General features: G+C 45.8%; 1 protein-coding gene across 3 annotated transcripts in view; it reads left to right on the forward strand.

Annotated features, from left to right (window-relative positions):
* The window catches only part of PCSK6 (proprotein convertase subtilisin/kexin type 6), a 185,238-nt gene that overhangs the window by 100,691 nt on the left and 62,630 nt on the right, over window positions 1-21,917 (forward strand). For all 3 annotated transcript variants that reach the window (XM_072796449.1, XM_072796454.1, XM_072796457.1), the window contains exons 8-11: window positions 3,310-3,522; window positions 7,196-7,296; window positions 11,865-11,968; window positions 13,742-13,859. In XM_072796449.1, coding sequence (XP_072652550.1) covers window positions 3,310-3,522; window positions 7,196-7,296; window positions 11,865-11,968; window positions 13,742-13,859 — 536 coding nt within the window. The remainder of the gene's footprint in view (window positions 1-3,309; window positions 3,523-7,195; window positions 7,297-11,864; window positions 11,969-13,741; window positions 13,860-21,917) is intronic.

Raw genomic sequence — 21,917 nt, forward strand, 5'->3', positions numbered from 1 at the left:
GGAGCCTCAGTGAGGGGCTTTTTGCATTTCAGATTCCAAGTAGCATTGGCTTTATCAGGCTGTCAGGGTAGTGAGGAAGTTGCAGAGGGAACCATGTGGCTCCTCGTCATTCTTGTCACAATTTCTTGAAATACTGAGGTCATTTCATTTTTTCCCCAGTCATTCTGAAGTAAAATATGTCATATAGGGAGCCTTAAATCGTAGCTGTCTGAAGTTGTCACTGAAAATCTCCTAGAAATGTGATGATCTCAAACCAATCCACATTCCCCCATCTGTTTTTCCTCCTCGATGCCCCATTTGTCAGCTACAATCTTTTTCTGTCAAGTCAAACTTCATCTCTGGTAGGTGATGTGGTTTGGTGGTAGGAGACTTCAGAGGCCATAATTTGGCATAGAAGTGAGTCTGACTCCTCACGTGGCTTGTCATCCCCCAGCAGAGAGGCAGCCTCGCTGAGGCTGGAAACGCTGGCCTTGTCCAGATGCCGGGCATTTGCAACCCCTCAGGAACCGTGCTTTGGAGTTCACAGATGACCCCTTCACCTCCCGGGGAAGGCACTGAAATATGTTTTGATTGGGTTGAGGTTGTAACTTTCCTAAACAGAAACACAAGTTCATGGCCAGGGTTGAACTGTCCTCTATAGCTTCTGGCCCGTGGCTTCCAAGACCTGGGAAGTGAAAATATAAAATGCTCAGAGACAGCTAAAACATCTCCTCAGACCTCTGATTCAGGTGTTTCCTCCACCTCATCCTTATGTCCTCTTTAGGAAAATTTGCAGGAGGAAGAGAGGTGTTCTGAGGCCTTGACACTTGTGAGAATGGATTGGTCAAGGAATAACTGTGCAGCGTGAGGTGGAAGATGCGGTCCTTTGGCATTTTCAGCCCTTTAGTTATTCAAAGTGGGGTCCAGAAGCAACCACATGGGCATCACCTGGGAGCTCAATAGAAATGCAGGATCTCTGCGCCCCCACCCCAGACCTGCCGAGTTTAAGCCTGCCATGTAGCAAGACTCCCAGTGACCTGCGTGCATGCTCAAGTAGAAGGAGTACTGTCTGGGGGCCCTACTTTGCAAAGTGACAGCCTTTCATTAATAATTTGGAGTGGAGTGGGAAGCATCTTACAGATGATTCTCATGGAATAAAGATAGGCTCTGATGGGTTAAATACCTTTCTCTTTTTTAAAAAAAAGATTTTGTTTATTTTGAGAGAGAGAGAAAGTGAGAGGGAAGAAGCATGAGCAGGTTGGGGAGAGGCAGAGGGAGAAGCAAGCTCCCCACTGAGCAGGGAGCCCAATGCAGGGCTCGATCCCAGAACTCTGAGATCATGACCTGAACTGAAGACACACGCTTCACTGACTCAGCCACCTAGGCACCCTAATATCTTTCCATTTTGATTTTAATTTATTTGAACTAGCTTATTAATCTTTCCATATAGGGAATTATATGCCCAGACACACCACACCCATTTCTATAGTACTTTGTGCTTTCTTCCAGAAGGTTGACCTTTTTTGCTAAATATGAGTAACCTTTCTGTTGAGCTCTTGGCCATGTGGACAGATCCACCTGGGAGACATGGAAAGCAGAATGAGCAAGGCAGTTTTGAGCAGGGAGCCTAAGGGATCTTCCATGAGGTCTATTGAGAGCCTCTGGTTAGAAACTGAAGGAAATGTCAGAGTCATGACAAATAGGCACAAAAAGGCCAGAATCTTTTTCTACTTGGTCTACAAAGTGGAGGAACATGAGGCTTTCAGAGCAGGTGGGTCTGCTCAGCCCAGGGTGGATTTGTGTTTTTGTTTTTTTTTTTTTAAGATTTTATTTATTCATGAGAGACACAGAAAGAGAGAGAGAGAGACAGAGACCGAGACCCAGGCAGAGAGGGAGAAGCAGGCTCTATGCAGGGAGCCCGATGTGGGACTTGATCCCTGGTCTCCAGGATCAGGCCCTGGGCCAAAGGCAGGCGCTAAACCGCTGAGCTGCTCAGGGATCCCCCCAAGGTGGATTTGAACTCTGGGTGAGTGTGATGCATCCAGTCGACAGCAAAACTTGAGTTGAACTCTGTGGAGATCGCAGGATTTTGTTGCAAGTTTTCTTTAAATTGGCCAGTTGTTGAGCAGAAGTATCAATTTCCTTCCACATGTTTGGGGAGGAGGGTGCTTGCAAAGACACCAAAGTTATCAGCCCTTGTGGGTCCAGTTTCACAGAGATGGGTGTTGGCACTGATCTCTGGGGCTGGGTGTGTACCACCAACAGGTCCAGCCACTCAGAATGGGTCAGTTCCATCTTGGATTAGTTCATCTTTAACTAGTGTTTGTGACTGGGACAGGCACTTGGTTGGGTCAGAAATCATTGATTCTATGAGTGTGGGATAAAACAGCTGCCAGAACCAAGCCACTATCTTTCAAAGATTCGCTTTCACTTATATGTTCTTATAAATGAAAACTTGCACACAGGTGAGGCTGCTGGCCTTGGCTGGCATTGACCATCTGACTACTATTTTTTTTAAATGTTTAATTTATTTATTTGAGAGAGAGAGAGAGTGCACAAGCAGGGGGAGGGGCTGAGAGAGAGGGAGAAGCAGGCTCCCTGCTGAGCAGGAACTCAATCCCAAGATGCCTGGATCATTACCTGAGCCCAAGGCAGACAACCTACTGAGCCACCTAGGTACCTCATCTGACTACTTTAATGACTACCCATGGCAGAGACTCTGGGGAGCTCTCACAGGGTGGCCGCAAGAGGCTGTGGCATTATGGACCATGACCCATTTTACCTGTTTATCCTTCACCCAGAATTTACTGTCCCATCCCTTCTTTTCAAAATCTTGCCTGTTCCCCAAGACTTGTGCTTCTTCTTCTGTTTTTTTTTAGGAAAATTCGCCCTCTGCCCCACAGGACCAGCTCTTTCATTGCCCATAGGACCAGCCCTTTCAATCTCGAAAAAAATTAATGTTATAAATTTGGCAGCAACTTTCATCTCAGTAATACTTGGGGCACTGCTTGCTCTTTGTGATGATAGGTTATTATGATGGAAATCACAGGCATGGCTCTGGGACAGAATATCTCTTTGAGGGCCCTTGCTTTTCCCATGAGGAACAGAGATGTCTTTCTGGGCCACCTTCTCAGTGCCATGCTGTGATTCAGCAGTGCTCCATTAATAAAAACGAGCCCACAGAACCATGTGGCATCCAAATAGTCTGAACACGTCCTTCTCCAACCCTTTGGAAGGGACATTTGGAAGGAAGGACTTTCTGCTGGTGCGAGACCCAACCTGCAAGGTTCTGACTACCAGGCCTGACACCTTCTCCTTCTTCCTGTCTAGGGTCGGCAGGGCCTGGGCTCCATTTTCGTCTGGGCATCAGGGAATGGCGGGAGAGAGGGGGACCACTGCTCCTGTGATGGCTACACCAACAGCATCTACACCATCTCCGTGAGCAGCACCACGGAAAATGGCTACAAGCCATGGTACCTGGAGGAGTGTGCATCCACCTTGGCCACCACCTATAGCAGCGGCGCATTTTATGAGCGGAAAATCGTGAGTGCTCTTAACCAAGACAGAGCTTAGGATGCACGCCTTCCACCCCTTTGGGGGAAGTTTCTTTCCCTCTTTGCAAAAAGATGAGCCAGGTTGAGGCCAGTTTGAACCAGATCCCAGAGTACCGACCTCACCCATCAGTGAGCTGATTGTCCTGGAGGGAAACCCCAGTCCTTTGGCAACCATCCTCAGACCCTGCCTTTCTAATTTTTGCACTAAATACCAATTAAAACCCTCTCTGGCTTTAGGGATCTAAAAATAGCATTTAAGAATGGGGTGTATTCTCTGTGCCATGTCTCCTTTTAGCTCTCTAAATTTCTGTGGTCACACTGCTTGGGATCCAAGTGACCAGTTCAGTGTCAGTGTGCCAAATAGAGTTAAGAGAAAGTCTTGATTTTATACTGAAACATTTTGGAGATCCAAGTGTTCTTCTGGGCAATTCTTTCTCCCCAACAAAAGGACTTTCCCTGGACACTTCAAACTGTGCCATGGTTTCTGTCTGTTTCGCTCACTTCAGTGAACATCAAGTGTGATTTATCTTTTAAAAAGTGACTGTTTTCTTTTAGTAGATGGGTGGAATTGGTGCTTCCTCCTTCCCTGCAGGGTCTCCTACCTTAAGCAAAGTAAGAAGGGGGAGGATTTTTGAGCCGAAATTAATGCAGAATTCAAATGCACAGTCATTAAGTTGGTTTTTAGACATTTAAAAAAATGAGACCGGGGAGCTGGCCAGACATGGTTTAATTTTCAGGCAAGCTCACTAGCATCTTTTTATTTCTCCTGCTGCCAAGCCACATCTCTAGAAATTATTTGCAAATTTATTTTTACATCTTTCTGTGGGAGCATATAGGCTCCCTGTTTTCCACTTTGCTCCGTACCAGTTGAAGGGTCGGCCACGGCTGCCGGGCCGCCAGCCTGGTAGCAGCCCGGGCTAGTTAACTAAGGTATTAATTTATTTTCCTTTTCTACTGAAACATGCACCCGAGACAGGCAGCTGAGCTTCTGAACGGTGTCCTGTTCATTTAGGCATCTAGCTCATTTGAACACGGACTTGCTGGAGTCTTGTTAAACAGGCCTGCTGGCTGGAGGTGTATGGGGTGGAGATTGTGTCATCGAACACTTTGTACTAGAGGCTTCATGCTGGGACGACTGTGTCTCCCATTCCTGGGAGCAGGGCTTGCAGCTTTATCTGCTTAATTAATCATACTGCGTGAGCAGGCATCTTAGGCATAAAATGCCTTAATTCTTTTCTTTTCTTTTCTTTCTTTCTTTCTTTCTTTCTTTCTTTCTTTCTTTCTTTCTTTCTTTCTCTTCTCTGAGCAATACCATATGGGTCAGAAGGGTATAGTGGAGAGGAGGATTAAAGAGAAAAATCACTTAGTTGTACCTGCCGTGCTAGGCTTTGGGATTCTTTGAGTGTGGATGGTATTTTTGTCAAGTTTGTTGTTGCTGATGTCATTTTCAGCTCAACCAGAGCCAAGATTTTGCTCCGAGTCCCTTCAGAGAACCCACAAGGGGATGGGTAACTGCTCTGGATGGTTGGCAGCTTGCAATCTCTTTGGTTCAGGCAGGTGTCAGCTGGAAATCCAGGATCTGTCCCACCCATGTTCTCCTTTCCTCTCTGTCCAGCAAATGCCAGTGTTCGCTTGGGGGAAGGGATTGCCCAATGCTGACACATGACTCTTAATAAAAGGAACAACACCTAGCAGAGCATCTCTCATTCATGCCTTGGCTCTTTCTTTCATTCACTAAACTTGAGCAGAGTTCCAAATGCATGACGTTGGGTCTCAGGAAGTGGGGGCTGCCCCACCTTGGTTGAGCCATTCCCTCCCTTCAGATGGGCCCCTCTGCTTGCTTCCTCGTAGCCTTTTCTTAGAGGCTGGCCTCCTAACCCAGACACCCTCAGTGTCCCTCCCTGGGCAGCACTTACTGAATGCCAGTATGTCTCAGGTACCAGCTGTGACTCTTACCAGAAGTCTTGTGAGGGACGTATCATGACGCCTGTTTGCAGATGAAGATCCCAGGGTCAGAAGATGCATCCTTGTCCCAACTTCCCTGCCCTAAGCTGCCCCTCCTCAGGGAGAGGAGGAGGCAGGTCTCTGCCAGGGTTTCTGTGGGATCTTCCCAGTATATGTGTGTGAGACAGGCTGGGTCCTGTCTCACTGGGTGATTGTCAGCCCAACCGACCTGTGAGGATGGAAGATGCTCTGCTAGAAAGAGGATCTAGATTGTTATGACTGGGGAAATTCATTCTCCAGGGCTATGCAGCTCGGCTACTGGAGTCTTGCATTTAGTGTGGATCTTGCTTCCTATGCTCTTGTAACAAATTATCCTAAATTTAGCAGCTTAAAACAGCACAGAATTCTCATCTCACAGTTCAGGAAGCCAAGCAGTGCAGCAGCCTTGACTGAATTTGTATTCTGAGTCTCCAGAGGCTGAAATCCATGTGACAGCTGGGCCGGGTTCTTTTCTAGAGGCTCTCGTGGAGAATTCGTTCTGTGCTCATTCAGGTTGTTGGCAGACTTTAGTTCCTCGAGGTTATAGGACTGAGCTCGGGTTTCCTTGTGGGCTGTCTGCTAAGGGCTGTTTTCAGCATTTTCGGCCGCCCACATTCTTTGGCTTCCATTCCCCCATCTCTCCCTTCTAAGCTGGCAAAAATGGTTTGGGTCCCCCTTCTGCCTCAGCTCTTTGACACACTTTTCTGCCTCCTTCCATTTTCCAGGGCCCTACAATTACATCAGGCCCCCTGGATAATCCAGGATATTCCCACTGATTTAAGGTCTGCTGGTTAACTACCTTAATTCCACCTGCAGAGCACACAGGAGTAGCTGAGGGCCAGAATCTCATCTGGCACACGTGAACCCACATGTGGTGATTCCACAGTGCTGCTTCTCCACTTCAGTTCACGGCAAGGTACAAATCAGTCTGTGCACTAGAGAGGTCCAGAATCAATATCCCCACCCAGCTGGGAGCCTATGCCCCAGAGGAAGGCCTGCAGAGCTTCCCCAGTGTGCAATCAGCTCTTTCCAAGGAGAGTGGCCAGCCTTGTCATCTCCCACAGCAGGCCCTGTGAAGGTAGAGAACACTCCAGGTTTCTCTGCTGCTGCAGATGGAACTGGGTGCTTTGGGACACTGTCAACTATCTGAGGAGGATGTCCTGGTGGGGAGTGATCTGTAACTTTCTGTGACTGGTCTCTGATCTGGCAGAGATGGTCTCTGGGTCACTTGCGCAACACCCCCCCCCCCCCCCCCGCCATGTTTCCAGCTGCTCTGATGTCAAAGGTGACTTGGGGGTTGTTAACATGGGCTACGGCAGGTGGTCTTGCCTTGGGGACTCTGCCACAGAGGACCCCTCTTTGCTTCATTCTGTCTTATCTTTGTGTCTTAGCCCACACTCTGCAGCAGTGAGGTTATATGGCTTCCTGCTGCTCATCTTCTCTCTGCCTTGTCTCCCTGTTCCCACCCTGTGATTAGCTCACCCCTGCAGCAGTTCCGTGTTCTATGAATAAGAGCAAAGTGGATGAGCAGGGAGGAGCAGACACAAACCTTGATTGTAGAGATACATCTGTGTAACACCTTTTCCGACTAGGGGCCACACCTGTCCAGGCATAGCATCTTGAGCAGCCTCTGACATCTTCTGAGAGCTAACTTCACCTCTTGCTGCCCTGTCACCCAGGTCACCACAGATCTGCGGCAGCGCTGCACGGACGGCCACACAGGGACCTCAGTTTCAGCCCCCATGGTGGCGGGCATCATCGCCTTGGCTTTAGAAGCAAAGTAAGTTCCCACTTCCCTCCCCCTCTTTTCTTTTGTTTTCTCTTTGCTTTTATTGCAGTAAAATACACATAACATCAAAGTTACCATTTTAACCATTTTTTAAATGGACATTTCATCAAGCACATTCACCTTGCATAACTATCACCGTCGTTCATCTATGGAACGTTTTCATCATCCTAAACCCATTAAGCAGCATCTGCCTGCACTGGTCAGCTAGGATGTCATAACAAAATACCACAGACTGGGAGGTTTAGACAAAAGAAATAAATGATCTACCAGTTCTGGCGGATATAAGTCTAAGATCAAGGTGCCCAGCGGTGTTGGTTTCCTCTGAGGCCTCTCTCCTTGGCTTGTAGATGACCACCTTCCCCTTGAGTCCTGACACGGTCTTCCATCCATGTGTGTGTCTAGATCCTTTTATAAGGACACCAGTCATAGTGGCTTAGGGCCCACTCTAAAGATCCCATTTTACCTTAATTACCTCTTTAAAGACCCTGTCTCCAAATAAAGTCACATTCTGAAGGACTGGGGGTGAGGGCTTCAAAATATAAGTTTGGGAGGACACAGTTCAGCCTACAACACTCCCTGTGAACCCTTCTCCAGGCACTAGCAATCACCATTCCACCTTTTGTCTTTAAGAGTTTGTGCTAAACACCTCACGTAAGTGGAATCATACAGGATTTGTGTTTTATGACTGGCTCACGTAACAGTGTCCTCAAGGTTTATCCATGATGTACAGTGGGTCAGGATTTCCTTCCTTTTTATGACCACCCTTAATGGATATGAAGAGATTCCTTTCCTTCTTTTTCCTTTTTTTTTATTTTTTATTTTATTTATTTATTTATTTATTTATTTATTTATTTTTTTAATGTTTTAATTTATTTATTTATGATAGTCACATAGAGAGAGAGAGAGGCAGAGACATAGGCAGAGGGAGAAGCAGGCTCCATGCACCGGGAGCCTGACGTGGGATTCGATCCCGGGTCTCCAGGATAGCGCCCTGGGCCAAAGGCAGGCGCTAAACCGCTGCGCCACCCAGGGATCCCTATTTTTTATTTTTTTTAAGATTTTATTTATTCATGAGAAACACAGAGAGAGAAGCATAGACACAGGCAGAAGGAGAAGCAGGCTCCATGCAGGGAGCCTGATGTGGGACTCGATCCCGGGACTCCAAGATCACGCCCTGGGCTGAAGGCGGTGCTAAACCACTGAGCCACCTGGGCTACCCCCTCTTTTTCCTTTTTAAAGCTCACCATCTCCACAGATTGCTGAGTGGGCCAGAACCCCAAGCCTACCTCCCATTCTGTGTCACAGACCAAATTTCCACTTCGGGCTGCTACAGGTGCTCTTTATAAACTTTAGTTGATAAAACTGAGAATGCAGTGGTGACATTTTATCTGTCACAAGCCAAATAAAAACTCTAGAATTTTAGTGTCTGGATGATCAGAAAGAAGAGAGAGTTTACTACACATACAATCATGGTGTCAAAAACAAATTTAGATTGGACATCAAAACTAGCTCAGAACAACCCTGCCATTTGAGATAGTCAGTTGTTGTCGAGATTTTAAATGATTCAGAAAATCATATTTGGGTTACTTAAATCCTGACAGTTATGAATGTTTACATATTGGTTTGTCCAAGGCGAAGAGCATACAACTCAAATGCTATCAGTTTAACAAAGGAATAGCTAAATGTGTTTTATTTTTAGGCCAAAATGTTAGCTTCTGTGTCCTGAGGCTCTTTAAGAAAAAAAAAAAAATGAAATAATTACTTACTTGTGTGGAAAGTGGCATTCACAAACTTAGCAATTCACTGTTTTATATTTCCTTCCATTCCATATTAGAAACATGCAAGGAATTTTGTTAGTCAAAACTAAATAGAAAATAAGCTTCATTTCATGCCAGCCTGTCCCATTAAACTTGGCCTATGGACACATGAAAACTCTGGTAGTCATCTTCCTCACCCTTTTAGCTCCTCCTCAGAAATTTCCAGGTAGCTTGTGAAGCAAACTTCATGCTAGTCAAGAAAACAGCTTCAGCTCAGAGCATTTAAACCTGCAGAACTGGTCAAGGAAGGGACAGGTTATAACAAGGGACCCTGCAGACCCGAGGTGAGGAGATTGGAGACCAGGATAGCTCAGATGTCCAGAGAGTAGGCCTGCTCTCACGTTCCTGGCATTGCCTTCAAATTCTGCTCACTTCTACTGTAGAAGGCATCAGGACCAAGCCAAATATTCCTGAGTGGAGAAGGTCTCAGGGGGTCAGGGAGGGCCTGTGGACAGCATGTAACAAAAATGAAGAAAAACCCTCATGGGTAAGAATGGTGCAAAGGTCATCCTGGTTTGTGGCCATCTTGGTACTTCTCATCAGTCCCATCTTCATTGAAAAACATTTTCAATACCATGTCTTAGCTTTGTTGTTCATACAACTATATATACTTATTTATAGTATTTTATTTATTTTTTATTTATTTGAGAGTGAGAATACAAGTAGAGTACAGGGGAGTGGTAGAGGGAGAGGGAGAAGCAAACTCCCCCTTGGGCAAGAAGCCCAATGTGGGGCTCGATCCCAGGCCCTGAGATCATGACCTGAGCCAAAGGCCAGATGCTTAACCAACTGAACCATCCAGGGCCCCCTACAACTGTATGTTTTTTTATTATTAGAGTCCAAAATAAAATGGACGTCCTCATAATGAGACGATTTCTAACATTCTCCCTTTCTGCACCCATTCTGTCCTGAACTCTGAAGCTCATGCTGCCTGACATCTGTTGCTGAACTCCTAGGTAGACTGGCTGTAGCCATCCTTGAAAGGCCCTGTTGACAGGAGCAGTAATTTGCCAGGTCACACAGGTAACAAGGAGCACAGCCCCATCGGCTCTGGCTGAACTCTAAAGCCTATGCCTGTATGCAAGGGTGAGAGGCTCTGGGCCATGTGGGGCCTCAGAATCCCCCCTGAATGATGAGGTTGGCCATGAGCCCTCAGGAGAGGCAGTAGGTAAAGGGAGAAAGCCAAGCAAGGGCCTGGAAACTTCACTGATAGACATCATTGCGGGGAGGTGGCTAGGAGGCCAGTGAGGCCCTCTTACAGCGGCAGGAGCATGCTGGAGAAATCAAAGAAGACTGAGGCTAGCAACTGCAGAGTGAGCCCCAAGAGAGGATGCATGTGTGCTCCAAGACTCAAACCACAGTGAGGTCCCAAGGGACAACAGGCAAAGAGGTGGAAATGTAAAATGGTGCAGCCACTGTAGAATCCAGTGTGGGGATTCCTCAAAAGCTTAAACAAAGAATTACCATGTGATCCTATAATTCCACTTGTGGGTATATACCCAAAAGAATTGAAAGCAGATACTTAAAGAGCTCTGTATACACTACGTTCATAGCAGCATTACTCACAGTAGCCAAAAGGACAAGGTATCTGGAGTACCTGTTGAGAGATGAACGGATACACAAAATGTGGTCCATACAAGCCTTCAAAAGGAAGGGAATTCTGACACCTGCTACATACAACATGGATGGACCTGGAGGATGTTATGCTGAGTGAAATGAGCCACTCACAGCAGGACCCATACTGTGTGGTTCCATTTATATGAGGTTCCTAGAGTCATCACATTCATAGACACAAAGCAGAATGGTGTGGTCAAGGAAGGGGCTGGGGGCAGAAGGAAATGGGCAGAGATGGCATAGAGTTCCACTTGGGGAAGATGAGATGGGTGGTTTTTTTGGACGTAAAACAATGTACAGGTACTAATTGGCTCTGCACTCTGCCCAGAAAAATGGTTAAGGTGGTCACTATTATGTTATGTATATTTTTAAACACACACAAAGAGTAGGTGACAGGAAAGATAGTTGTGGCCGCTGTGGGTGAGGGCAGGCCCTAGTCAAGAGGAGCTGGTGCAGGCTGCACAGAGGGTACTTCAGCCTCTGTCTGGGACCTGGTCTTGATGCTGTGGGCTAAGGGGGTGATGACAGAGTCTCATCGTAAGTTGGATCCTGGTTTCCTGTGGTGTTAAAAAGGCAAGACAATGTTTCATAGACTCAAAAAACTCTGATAGTGGGCATGTGTTCTTTCTATGAAACATTTCCCCTTTGCACCAAAACAAATGCTTAAGAAATTTAGAATTACTAACATCTCAAATGATAATCAGTAGCAGGTGGATCTACACAGGGTGGGGCTGGGCAGATGATGACTTAAGTGTGCTCTCATGCACCGTGGAGTTTGCTTGCCTGGTGAAGAGTAGCCCCCAGTAGAGACATCAGGATGTCCCTCTCCCTGCTACAATTTCTTCTGTAGCCCTTGTTCACACTCAGGTACACCTTGGCAGCAGGGCTGGAGTTTTAGTGCTATGGATCTGAGGTCACCCACTGTACTATTTTGTCTTAGAATTTAATCCCTGGAAACCATTCTTTACATAGAGGTTATGTAAAAATGAACCCTTGCTGAGGAATGGATCTTCTGGGCTTCCTCAAGTCCCAACTTGGGGCTGGCTCCCGATCCACCACCACTGATGGGCCTGGGTGGCCGTCCTTTTGACATGTGTGGGCTTCACTGGTCTGTCATTGTGTTTGCAGTAACCAGTTAACCTGGAGGGATGTCCAGCACCTGCTGGTGAAGACATCTAGGCCAGCACACCTGAAAGCCAATGATTGGAAAGTCAACGGTGCTGGTCATAAAGGTGCGGTGGTAGCTCCCACTGGGCTGGGCTGGGTGGGGATCGGCAGCCCATCCTGGAGAGCCCACTGGGTGACTTGCTGGAATCTCTATTAAAGGGATGACAGAAAAAAAAAAAAAAAAAGGGATGACAGGAGCTTTTCAGAAAGAATTCCCAAATGGTATTGATTGTGTGTCACAAGAGTGAGAATTATATAGCTAGAGGTTTAAGAGAAGTATCCTGGAACCTCCCACTGACATTAGGGAAAAAAAACCTAAGATCAGTAGAATTCAATGTCCCCTCAATGTCACGATTTTGGCCACATCCAGACACCACCTGAACCAGGGTTGAAGTAATAGTTCTCTTTACCCTGACTTGCATTTTTTTTTTTAACGTAATGACATACATTTTAAAAGGAAACTCTATTACATCCAGATAATCACACAGGTTTGATGTCTATTTTTATTTTTTTTAATGCACATCAAAACAAATCCATGACCATTAAGATAAATAATGTTTATTTGTGTGAAGCCTAAGGGCATCTTGCACTCTTAGTCCTGAGTAGCTCCATGATTTTGAAACTGGCCCTCCGTTTCCTTACCTGTACAATGAGGACACTGTGACAGTTACGTAAGTTACTTTCTAACTATAAAACTTCTGTCTGTGTTATAGAAGTAACTCATAGAACAGCAAGGAAAGAATTCCCCAACCCAGCCTGGTACAGACTTAGGTTGCATGAAATCAACCCATGATCAGGGCTTGTAACCCAGATATTTGGAGCCTCGCTGGCAGATAATTATAGGACTGTGCCATTGGCTTTGTTTGTCTGGCTTTTTACCAGAGATACTTGAAAAAGATTTACATTCAGCTAGGGTATATTAGGGAGGACTTCTTTTTCCTTTTCTGAAGCTCAGGCCCAACTATTTTGACACTGAGCCTGATATTACTATCTGTAAAATATAGGGCAAGTGTTGTCACTGTAAGTTCCAAGGGACATTCCTTTTTAATAAGAAAGCCATTGACCAGGCCTAATGCATCTTTGTTTTGCAAGAATGGTGGTGGTGGTGGTGTGCTGTAACAAGAGCTGACCTACATTTCAATGTTGGCCTAATTAAATAGGAAAATAGATTGTATCTAGTTCTTGACCTTGCCTCTTAAATTAACTTTGGAACTCTCCTGCCATGGCCAAATTAAACACTGGATCAGGCCAACTCACTCATGGTCTGTGTTCTGTGCAATGCCACTTTCCCAGAATGCCCTGGGAATTTAGCAGGGAAAAAAAAATAATGATAAAAAAGATGTACCTGGCCTTGCTTTCTTGTTTATTACACATCATGGTCATGTGAACCAAGGGGTTTAAAGCTTTGTTTCTCTTGTCTGGTTTATGATTCAAGGAGCTCAGATGCCAACAAGTGCCTTCAGTGTACATAAACCCATCCCTGTCTCACACAAAGAAAGTGGCTACACTCTCTCAACACTTCCTTTTCCTACTCTGCACTAAAATGGGCCACATTTCCTGGCCTGCACTCCTGACCTGAAGGAGTATAGTTCAGGGAGAATTAGGGAAAGCAGCTGGGATTTTGGAGCTGTCCTCAGAGGGGCTGGTCCCGCAGCTCAGGGCTTCCAGGCGATGGCTCATGTTCTTGCCACCCATGAGTGAAACGAGTGGTCTGTCCCAGGACCGTGGCAGTTGCGGATGAGGTGCCCTGCATGGGAGCCAAGCAGAGTGTGAGAGCCAGGCCTTGCTTCATTCCTGGGGTGGGGGTGTGTGTGATTCTGAAGGCTCTGTCTTTTCAGTCAGCCATCTCTATGGATTTGGCCTGGTGGATGCGGAAGCCCTCGTCATGGAGGCAAAGAAGTGGACAGCAGTGCCCACGCAGCACATGTGTGTTGCCACCACAGACAAGAGGCCCAGGTGAGGCTCAGCTCAGGTTCCAGGTGGCTTTTCAGGAATGTCAGTGAGAACCGAACTCTCCTGTAAGGTACCGCGGAGGAGGTGTTCACACATACATTTCTAGTGCACATCTGTAGACACACGTGTGTGTTGGGGGATGCATGGTTGTATACCTATAGATGTGCCTGTGTTTTCTCTTATGGATTCTGGAGCTGTAAAAGAATCACTCCTTTTTTAAAAATTTTTTTTAAAGATTTTATTTATTTATTTGAGAGAGGGAGAGAGCACAGAGAGAAAGAAACAGACTCCCTGCTGAGCAGAGAGCCCTACATAGGGCTCATGAGCCAGAGGCAGACACTTAACCCACTGAGCCACCGAGGCACCCCTAAGCCTGGGCTTTTTTTTTTTTTTTTTACCAAGCCTAAGTTATGTGCTGTAGGACCCTGGTTCATCTTTCTTCCATGATTAGGACACTCCCAGCATCACCCTTTGTAGTAGTTGTTCTAAATCAGGTACATTTGTTCATTGAAATTTTTGTTTAAAAAACAAAAACAGCTACAAAGTAAATCGATAGCAAGGACCCTACTCCATTAGGAGAAGAGATCAGATCATTCCTCTGAATTCTGCCTTTGTCTCTATAGTGTTTAAAAAGGAGAATGGTGTTTCTCTAGGCCTCCAAATCTGATAAACAACAGAATGCTTTTTTCCCCCATAGGTGTCACTATTTATTACGTTCGGGAAAATGTGCGTTTGGAAAAAGAAATTTTGGAGTGATTAAAAGTGACCCTTTCTTTATCAACAAATGCAGCTTACTCCCTTTGATACTGCCTCTTCTTTGAAAGCACCTACCTCTTATAATATGTTCCTTTGCTATAAAATGCTGAGAAAAATGTTTCTCGCTGCTGCCCGGCCTACAGTAGGAATTCAGAAAGTGTTTGTTGCCTGAGTAGCCGTGGAAGGTGCTTTTGAAAAACTAAGTTTGCATCCTGCTGCCAGTTGTGAAGACTGAGTGCTGGGTGAGCCCTCCCAGGCCTGACAAGCCAGTCGGCCAGCAGCAGATCTCAATCTTTACATTTTCAAGCATCATTTTCTCTGGAGAGCCTGAGCCTATCAATTCAGAAGAAAGTGGGAGGAGGTTCTCTGAGATAAAGAAGGTTTTGCTTTCTTTTGTTTTGCTTGTTGGAAAATGCCCTATGCATGGAGAATCAAACTCCAGGTAAGGGGATGCTGGGCTCCTGGGAGCTGGGTCCTGCCCCGAAAGGCCGCCACGTCCAGGCCCACTTCCTTCCCTCTGGTCTCCCCATCAGGGCGACTCCTGAATGAAGCATTCTTCTCCTGCCAGAAATAGTTTTAAGATGATAGAGTGGTGCCTAGATGGCGAAGGGTTGTTTTTATTTTTATTTAATTTTGTTTTTTAAGTGAAAGCACACAGAGTCTAGACAGCACAGGTCGAGGGAACCAGCCGTAACATACAGTATAACATTGTTCCTGTCCTTTGAGGGAAGAAAGAACTCTGCAAATTCTAAGAGGGGAAGAATCAGACTTCTGTTTCGGAAGAAAAATCATCTTTACATTTAGCGGTTTAAGGCTCTTTCTAGAATATTCAGCTAACTTGCTATCCCAGAGCACTTGCTTCACTGCACACTCAATTGCTCCCAAGGACATAAGGGCCTCCAGATAGAGAGAGGGAGAGGCAGAGGCCTCTATGTGGAAAGTAGAGGCCTCGTTTGTACCTTTGGGCTTTGTCTTCTGGCAGAGAGCTCCAGCCTACCTGTCAGGGTCTTTTGAACCAGGGCTGCTGAGCACCCCCAATGATTATGGCCAGTTTCTTTCATCAGAGTTGTTGTCTAACTTTGCCCAAGCTGCTGGAGTCATTTGGCTTAAACATGAAAAGGTAGTATTCCCACACATCTGTTTTTTTCCTCTCCTCACTGCCTTTCTCTGTGGTCCAGCTGTCTACTCTTATAGCCTCATTTTGGTTTCTGCTTCTCATGGTGGAACCCCAGGTCTCTCTGAATGTCCCAGACCTGACTTCAGCTGCTTCCGATGGAAAAGAGAGTGTGGGGGGAGCTTCCTTATCTGGCCATCCCGTGTGTACCTGTGTGTGTAACCAGAGATACGTTGACCTCTTTCCTCTTGGGTAGAAGAGAAAGGCCACCCTGATGTGATGAAGGTCAAGGAACTGTGTTTATTGAGCATCAAGTATAGACAGCCTAGAGGAGGTTGTGGCCACATCTGCCATTTGTGCAGTAATGTCCCACAGGGTGCTGAGTCAGAAGGCCTGGGTGTTGATGGTCACATGCCAGGGTGGGAATGAAGAATGGTGACCTCTCCACCCTCTTCTGCCCTTCAGCCTCAACTTGGCCTTCCTCTCCTGGGAAATGTCACAGCTCAGGGAGATAGTCCTCGTGGCCCCTGTGGGAGGAATCAATGGGCCATCCTCTCTGCAGAGCCCCCCAACCTGTGCTCAGACACTAACAGTGCACCCACTGGGCCCCAAATGACCACCCAGGCCCCTGTTGGTATTCCTCTGCTGGACTGCTCTGTCCAGTGCCACCCCGAATCGCACTCAGGCTGAAAGAAGCCAAAAGGCCAACAACAGCATAGCATAGGAGAGACCATGATGGAAGGAAGCTGGGCTGCCACTGCAGGCACAAGAGAAGAGCCCTATCAGGAAGCAACTGTTAAAAAAAAAAAAAAAAAAAAAAAAAGAGGAAGCAACTGTTACTGATTTTCTTTAATTTAAAGAAAAGCCAAGCAATATGTCAACATTTCTAGTCTGGACACTGTACATCTAGGGACTCTGGAGTTTAGCCTGTCTCTGTCTAGATCCCCCTCCTGAGAGAGAATTAAAAGTCTCATGATGCATGGAGAAGGTCAGGAACCAGCGGTAACATACAATATAACATTGTTCCTGTCCCTGCCTACCCCTGCCTACACCTCTTGCAGAAAGAGAGGGAACTGCAGGGGTTGGGGGTGGTGAGGAAGGAGAGGGGCCAGGCCTCCTGCTCCAGCACACCAGCCAGATCTCGCTGAGCCATCTCTTTACGGCCTGACAATCCCCCTTCCCCCCAAACAGACTGAGTCCCCCAAAACAGAGGCCATGGTATCTGGCCCAGCTCTCTAGCACCCACAGTGCATCCCAGGAGCTGTCCATGAATGCTAAATCTAAAAGCAATGGCAAGGGGAAAATCACTGCAACTCGACAGGTATTTTGCAAAAGAGAATGCCTAGTAAACATTCCAACACGTGTAGGAGAGTTCCTTTCCTAGTCTTAGGCACAAACAGGTTTTCATCTACTTAGAACCTTTCTTCAGTTAGAGGAGGGTACCTGGGATCAAGACCCATGACATTGCCTGTGCAAAACTGTCTGTCAGAGTAGGATAAGAAGGATGCTTTTATAACCTTTCTAAAACTGAAAATGAGAATCAAGTTTAGTATCATTAATATGAGTGAAAAAAAAAAAAAGCCCAGCTATTAAATATCTTTTTTGACCCTTAGGATGTTTCTAGCCAACACTTCCCTTGTGTCTTTAAAAATCCAGGCTCCAGTGAAACATTTTCTGACAGCCCTCTCTACTCCCTACTGGAAAAGCAGCAGCAACAGCAGGGGCTCTTCAAGCAATAAGACCTTATCTAGTTCTCTTTAGTTTTTAGTAGATTTGGCAGGTTACCACCCAGACAGAGTTTATGGTTTAGTGTGGGTTGTCTTTTACTTAAAGGACTCACACCACCCCAAAAATATACTTAGGTCCTAACGGCTTTGAATATTAAGAATTCTCTGTAGGCTGGACCATACATTTATAGATGTTCAAGAATTCACTGTGGATTAACTATATACTACTTACTCTTCTGGGATTTCCTTAAACCAGACCACATGCGATGGTGACTTTCTAACAACTCTACTTGGAAATATGTAGGTAGGCATAATGGATAATGATTATCAGGTGCTTACTGTGTGCCAGGCATTGTTCTCAGTGCTTTCTGTATACTCACACATTTGAAACAGCCAGCAAGGGTGTGTGAAGTTTGGGAACGGTTTTATTCCCCTTTTATATAGTGAGGAAACTGAAGCACAGAGAGGTGGCAGCGCTGAGCTGCTACCCCGGGCTGCCTGTCTCTGGAACCCATCTTGCCTCCCCTGGGAAAGAGCTCATCATGGGAACTCAGGAGTGACCTGCAACATCAGAGTTGTTGTCTGTCCTGAGTCTCCAGGAGACACCTTCCCTCCCTCCCTTCTGTGCCCCCAGCCAGCTGGGCCCTGAGGATGGGAAACACATTGGCTCTGGCTGCTTGCAGATTCCTCCAGCTCTGACCAGCTATCAGCACCCCAGAGGCCAGGCCAGGCATCTTGTCTGCAGCTTAGCTAGGCAAGCGGGAAAGGCCACATGGCTACCACGTCCTGCTGGGAAAGTACCTACATGGCCAGGACCCACAACAACCCAGCTTCAGGATCCTGCCGTGCTGTGGCACACAGCCTGGTTTAGTATCTTTTTAAAAAGAGCCCCTCTCACATTTGGGCTCTGTCTGTACTGTGTGGGTTGACTCCACACCCCACCTGGCACCTCTCTCTGGGACATCTCACTGTGAGCACTCCTGGATACCATAGGAGGCCCTTGCTTCTGGCTTCTAACACCATGTCATTTTGTCACGAGGCATGGCAGGGTGTCCTAAGAAAATCTGTGCTCTGCTGTCCTGCCCCCAGGGGTGGTGGTGGTGGTGGTGACCATACCTGGGTCCTGATATTTGTCCTACTTTCAGCCCCCTTGGAAACACTGGGTAACATTAGTAAGCTGCCTCTTTTCCTATAGCCCTTGCCCTGCCAGGCTTACCTTTTGCTGCAAATCTGCTCCCCCCAAATTATAAATGCAACTTCACTAAAAAATTAGTATTTGAATTTGAATAATGCAGCTAGTTTTCATTATACACAGTAGTTATGTTCTATGAAGTTACCACAAACACTGAATTTGCAAATACAGAGCCATCGCTCCTACAGGACATACAGGGTTAGGTTCCTACGAGCCTCTGGTCACAACATTTTCATCAACTGATCCATACATAACTTTGTCTTATGTGTTTTTGTTTAAAAACATTTAATTTAATATATATTACTGATTCATTAGTATTGCCTATAAGGCCAATAGCTATAACTCCTGTCTGAATGAAGCTCATCCAGCATATGTGTTTTCTCTAGAAGGTGCATCTCAGCCTTCCAGCACCTAGGAACCAGACGGCACCCCAGCAGTATGTGTGAAACCACCAACAAAAGAAACGAAAATGTGAAAAACGTAGCATTAAAAATAGATCACAAGAAGGACACTTGTTCACAGCATGAGAGCAAAAACCAAAAGCCAGAGTGTCACCTTGCTTGGCCTCACCTGTGCCCAGGTGAATAATGAGAATTGACTATATATCTAATTGTCTTTTTCAACTCTGCATCAGATAGAATCTTAGAGCTGGAAGAAATCTTTACAGCCAGCACTTATTTCATACAGAAGAAAAATAAACGCTATAAATTTAAACACTGTATATTAAAACACCTTACAACTTAATGATGAGCAGCACGTCTAAATTAATGTACTGGATTCACCTCTTTTTCTTTTTTAAATTTTATTTCCAGCCTAAATGATGTGCTGTGGTTTCATAATCAAAAGTAATTTCATCTAAGGAAAATCCTAAACGTCAGTTAATATGAATAAGAAGTATATGGAATCTGTCTATCTCAGACTCCATGACCATTCTGTCAAGAATGCTCATCCTAGAACATAGGTCTAAGAAAGTGACTCTGAAGCTTCTTAATGTCCCCATTCAGATCACTCTGTGCCCTCCAACAGACCAAGTTGGTTTTGTACAGTTTTATTTAACAAGTGCCCCAATTAACCCCTCTCCACTCTACTCATTACCCATTAGAAGGTCTGTGAAAGCGTCTTCTGGTTGATCTTCTGCTTCTTCCCACTATAATTGTCCTCAGTTCCGCAGCAACCTCATCTCTCCAAGACAAATACCAAATACAATGGGGGAGGGTGTCCCTGCTTTCTGCTTTGGCGGGGTTTGGAGGGGGTATCTTCACACATAGCATGATCTCAGAATTATCTGATGAGGAACTGGACCAAGCCTGCTCTTGCCCCTGCCCTGCAGCTTGGTAAGACATCATTGCCCTGGAAATGCTCTGTGCCAAAGCACAGATCTGCCCTTATAGATGAGCTGGAAAGAGGTCTTTAGGGTGGGAGTGAGAAATACTATCTTGTAGTGGGTTCCCAGCCAGGACAGAAAGACAAGTGGAACAATGGAGGATTCCTACTGGTAGCTACCAATCCCCCTCCCTCCTTGCTTTCCCTGGCCACTTGTTTGTAAGTAGCCTTACACCACTTTGCTTCAATGAAAGTCTTAGTACCTTTAGTATCTAGAAGAAATCCAAAGAGGATTTCTGCTTTTACCAAAAAAAAAAGGACAGAAAGCAAAAATAGCGTTCAGCATTGGTTTTGCAGTGAGCTGTGATAAAGGCAGTGCACGCCCTGAGCAGCGAAAGTGGCCCTGCCAAACTCCTTCCCCAGGAACAACACCCAGCATCTCAGCATCAAGCCGCTGGAGCTTTGAACAGTGTCCATGAGCATCTGTGCTTTATCTCCATTTATTTTGTGCATCTATTAGCAGGATGTTTTTAAGGTATCAGAAAAACCTCAGAGAGGTTATTTTTTGGGTCTGGGAATGCTCCCACATTTTTTTTCCATACAAATTAATGGTAACTGCTTCCTTGCTTTACGCCTTTGCTCTCAGCTTGAGAAAGGTTTCACAGGAATGCTCTGCTTTCACATAGCAGGGAAAACCTGTCCTTGAAAATATGTATCTTTGGCTCTGGATTTCACTCGGATGCCAGAAGAGTCTAAGCATAGTGATTTGGTGAGTGCCTTGAATTGAGTGAATCAGGATCTTGTTTCTGTACATTTATGAGATACTAGATGCTATTATACGTTGGAGAGAAGTAGGAGGTCAAAGGAGTCATGGTCTGGAGGTACAAGGAAGTTCTTGTCAAGGCTGCTTGTTGTTGGTAACCCTCCACCCCCTCAGGAGAACGGAGCTGTTTAAGAGACTTCAGGATGAAAGAAGAACATCTGGAGTATCAGTAATTAAGTCTGAAATGTGGTTCAACAGGAAGTGACAAGTCTGTCCTCAGAGATCATTTCAAAGTAGGGCAGTCTCCATAGTTTAAATATCGCTGGGTCTGGAGATAGGTCTTGTGGGATTTTTTTTAACTCCTTGGGTGCCTTTAGGGCACTTGGAGGATGGCCATGTGTACACACAACAATTACAGAATTTAATCACAATGGGATATTTTTAGTTACCTTAGGAACTTGAAGATCTTTCTAGATCAATTTTCGTGGTTAAAGGACAATTTAGCCGTGTTCTCGTGACAAAAATAACCCCTGAGCGTTGCTTTAACTGAAAAATAAACGGCTTTGCAGTTGACTTACATGTTCTGTGTTCTCTCTCAAATAACTGTAGGATGGGGAAAAATCCCCTCCCCCCCCATATAGGTTTCACCTTCTGCCTAAGAGTTCATTCTTACACAGTGATGGCTTTTGCTATTTGGCTTCCCCACTTCTACTTGGGGTTTCTATCTGAAATACAGAAAAATCTCAGCTCGACTATTCTGAAACAATTTAACATCTCTCCCCTCCACTTTTTTTTTTAAAGGAAATTTAAAAGCTCCTGATTTGGAATATTAAGTTATTTGTTCCAATGGGAGCAGAAATAAAATGTGGGGAAGGCTGACTGCCGGTAAGGAGATGTAACAACTCGCTGTCCTTGGGTGGCTGTCCTGGGCTCCCCACCCTCCTCTAGAACTTGCGCAAATGTGGAGGGCTGGTGGCCTGTAACTGTGTTGTATCATAAAAACTAATTGTTATAATTAGCCTTGTTCCCTGGAGGAAGGGACTCCTAACCCCCCAGGTGAGGGTAATGTCTTAGTTTTGAAAATCTAACCAGGCTAGGCCCTAACACCCAAAGGAGTTGCAGGCCACCCCCACCCCCGGCAGCCACCCCACTGGCAGCTGCCAAGTGGCCCCTGTCCATTAGACCA

This window comes from Canis lupus, chromosome 2, assembly GCF_048164855.1.
Source record: "Canis lupus baileyi chromosome 2, mCanLup2.hap1, whole genome shotgun sequence".
NCBI lineage: Eukaryota > Metazoa > Chordata > Mammalia > Carnivora > Canidae > Canis > Canis lupus.